General features: G+C 53.6%; 2 protein-coding genes across 2 annotated transcripts in view; both read left to right on the top strand.

Annotated features, from left to right (window-relative positions):
- PTSG_11718 (phosphopantothenoylcysteine decarboxylase) overlaps positions 1-382 on the top strand; it is a gene marked incomplete at its 3' end in the record, with an annotated part of 1,810 nt that extends 1,428 nt beyond the window's left edge. Inside the window, exons 5-6 of the mRNA XM_004997306.1 lie at positions 54-132; positions 285-382. Coding sequence (XP_004997363.1) covers positions 54-132; positions 285-382 — 177 coding nt within the window. The remainder of the gene's footprint in view (positions 1-53; positions 133-284) is intronic.
- A 39-nt stretch (positions 383-421) lies between these two features.
- The window catches only part of PTSG_01392 (uncharacterized protein), a 4,324-nt gene continuing 1,354 nt past the window's right edge, over positions 422-3,391 (top strand). Inside the window, exons 1-10 of the mRNA XM_004997307.1 lie at positions 422-615; positions 777-827; positions 1,154-1,228; positions 1,465-1,548; positions 1,861-1,905; positions 2,095-2,177; positions 2,287-2,401; positions 2,610-2,689; positions 2,851-2,928; positions 3,132-3,189. Coding sequence (XP_004997364.1) covers positions 553-615; positions 777-827; positions 1,154-1,228; positions 1,465-1,548; positions 1,861-1,905; positions 2,095-2,177; positions 2,287-2,401; positions 2,610-2,689; positions 2,851-2,928; positions 3,132-3,189 — 732 coding nt within the window. The 5' untranslated portion in view covers positions 422-552. The remainder of the gene's footprint in view (positions 616-776; positions 828-1,153; positions 1,229-1,464; positions 1,549-1,860; positions 1,906-2,094; positions 2,178-2,286; positions 2,402-2,609; positions 2,690-2,850; positions 2,929-3,131; positions 3,190-3,391) is intronic.

Here is a 3,391-nt window from a genome sequence, read left to right on the forward strand (position 1 = left end):
CTCAACATGCATGACACCACCCCGTCCCCCCCCCCGCACCTCCTCAATTGAAGTACCGAGCTAGCTTCAGCCGATCCCCCTCCACCACACCTGCAATCCCCTGCGGTTATCTACCTCGTTTGCGGCCCGACAGTATGTGCACCCCCCCCAACACTTCTCTTTTTCGGACACACACACACACACACACACACACACACACACACACACACACACACACACACACACACACACACACACACACACACACACACACACACACACACACACACACACGTGTCAACCAGGGCAAGGCGCGCTGGCTGCGGTGGACACCATCGTCAACGTCGTGCTTGATTGCGCGGATGATGTTAAAGAACCATCAAATCATGATGCAACACTCTGATCCTTTCGTGATTCCATGTTGCTTTAACTCGACCATAAACGCCAACGACAAGCAAAGCAAGACGACAAAAAGAAGAACACAAAGCGAAACACAAACACTGCACGACCACGACCTTGTCGGCTGCCGTCCAATCCAATCCAAGCCATCCACAACCACAACCACCAACCACCATGTCTGATCCATCCTCAGCGTCCAGCTTGGCCTCAGAGGCTCTTCAAGTCTTGACAGAACAGGTGATTCTTCCTGTCCCCTTTCTTTCTTTCCATCTTTCTTTGTTTGTTGACGATCGTGCTGGTTACGTATGTTAGCGTGCTGCAGCGATCTGAGTGCGCCAGCTCTTTCCAGCCGTGAGCTGGTGTCGATCTCATGCAATGTCGTTCTCCCACTGCGGCAGGTGTTCACAAACATGAAGCTAGCCACACCAGCACTGGAGGAACTGCTGAAGGTATGATGCGCGCCTTTGCTTTGTGTGGTGTGGGTGTGTGTGTGTGTGTGTGTGTGTGTGTGTGTGTGTGTGTGTGTGTGTGTGTGTGTGTGTGTGTGTGTGTGTGTGTGTGTGTGTGTGTGTGTGTGTGTGTGTGTGTCCCACTCGCTCTCTTCCACTCACTCTGCGTCCCTCCTCTCTTGCCTCGCTGCCTGTGTGTGACGCGCTTCGGGTGTCACCGCACCTGGAACTGTGTTGTGCTATCAATCCCCTCTCCTCCCCCCCCCCCCTCTCCGAACTGCGTGTCTAACATGACACAACACAAATCGTCTGCACGCACCTATCAGGCTGCCAGCAAGTACCACGCCGCCATGGAACAAGCAAACGCAGCGGCCCAAGTCTTTGTCGATGCGCTGGGCAAGGTGTGTTGTCAAACATACACGCCCATGTACACAGGGGGGCAACGACCCCAAACACAACACCGTTGTTGTGCCTCAAAATGTTGCTGGAGCAGGGGTGCATCGAGGCCCACATGGATGGTCAATGCTACATTGCTCCACCACCAACCCCCAACCCCAACTACTCATTTTTGCCTCGTTCACGTGGCCACCTTCCGGTTGGGGGATTCCTTCGTGCCTGGCTCTTGCTTGTGGCCCAGGTTGCTGTCACGGCCAATCGTGGGCGTGCTGCCACTCACGAGCTCGGCCAGTCCATGCAGAAGATTGCTTCCCAGCACCACAAGGTCGGTTGCCAGAGCACTGTTTCATTGGATGGTCACACTGAGACAGCAGAGAGAGAGAGAGAGCGCGCGCGCGCGTGTGTGCGTGTGTATGTGTGTGTGTGTGTGTGTGTGTGTGCGTGCGTGTGTGTGTGTGTGTGTGTGTGTGTGTGTGTGTGTGTGTGTGTGTGTGTGTGTGTGTGTGTGTGTGTGTGTGTGTGTGTGTGTGTGTGTGCGTGTGTGTGTGTTGGCGGGAGGCATCTGCGTCTTGGTTCCTTCCTGCAGTTTGCCTCACTCAGCCGTTTCCGCCACCACCTCCACTGCATGTTTACGTAGATGGTGGCCGATCGTGACATCCAAACGCGGAAAATGCAGACCCAGGTACGAACAACGCACGACCAGCGCACCTTGTTGGCCAATACCTGTGTCTCGACACATCACACACCCATGTATATATCACGCACACACCTATGTACACATCACGCACACCTCACAAACACACACTCTCTCTCTCCCTTGCTGCCTCTACTCACACCATTCATATTGGTCGGGTGTGGTGTCCCTGCGTAGTTCATTGTGCCACTGCAGAAACGCCTGCGCACGGAACAGAAAACCTTTGGCAAGATGGAGGATGACTTCAAGGGCATGACCAAGTGAGAACAAACCTGCTTGTTTCATCAACACACACACGCACATGCACAACTTGATGAGAGTTGGTGGTGCACAGATCGTCTCACATGCGTGTGACGGCCCCATGTTCAGGCAATACAAGAATGAGCTGAAAAAGGCTGGCCAGAGCACAATCAAAGCGCAGAAGACGGCGGCAAAGAAGAGCAAGGACGAGCATGCGCAGGAAGTGATGCAGAAGGCCCTCAAGGTAGGGATGCGCTGCTGCTTGATAATGAATCACATCGTGTTGCTTGCGACTTGCGGGTGTTGTGCGCCCATTTGCCACGCCCGATGTTTCCTGTGTCCCTCCAACTTCTTGCTATCACACAAACACACATTCACACAAACACACCTCCACACATTCGCACATTCACACACACAAACAAACACATATTCACACAAACACATTCACACAGACCATGTTGCACAAGTCCAAGAGCTTTGAAGCCTTCAACCAGCGCTGTTTGCGCGCGTGCCTGATCGAAGAGCGACGGAGGTCTGTTCTGTTCCGGGTGTGCGCATGAATGATTGTGTGCCTGTGTAAGTGCGCATGTACACACGTGCGTGCATGTGTGTGTGTGTGCGTATGATTGACCCTCCACATCAATTCTTCAAGCTCACGATAACCGGGGCCTGTGGTGCAATTTGCGCTGTCAGGTACTGCTATCTCATGGACAATTACGTCTCCGTGTTTGAGGACGATCTCCGCAACTCCGGCGCCGCCGCCCTCGTCAGGTGTGCGTGTGTGTGTGTGTGTGTGTGTGTGTGTGTGTGTGTGTGTGTGTGTGTGTGTGTGTGTGTGTGTGTGTGTGTGTGTGCGTGTCGTGTTTCGGTGAATTGTCCACTTTGTGTCTTGCTGTGGGATTTCCTTCTGTGTGCCCTCACGTGTGTTGCTCTTGCGTACTCTCCTCATCAATCCACCGGATGTGTCGATCCAGGGAGGTGCTTGAGCTTTCGGGTGCACCAGAGCAGCTTCCTGACAGCAGTCTCGAACTGGTAACAGCCGCATGCATGCCGTGACGATGCCTCCTATTTTTCAATCTTCCCAAGGCCATGCTTTCAACACCCACCTGTTGGCTCTCTTCGACACGTTGGAAACACGCCACACACACACACACACACACACACACACACACACACACACACACACACACACACACACTCTACACACACACACACACACACACACACACACACA

Source organism: Salpingoeca rosetta (assembly GCF_000188695.1).
Source record: "Salpingoeca rosetta unplaced genomic scaffold supercont1.4, whole genome shotgun sequence".
Taxonomy (NCBI): Eukaryota; class Choanoflagellata; order Craspedida; family Salpingoecidae; genus Salpingoeca; species Salpingoeca rosetta.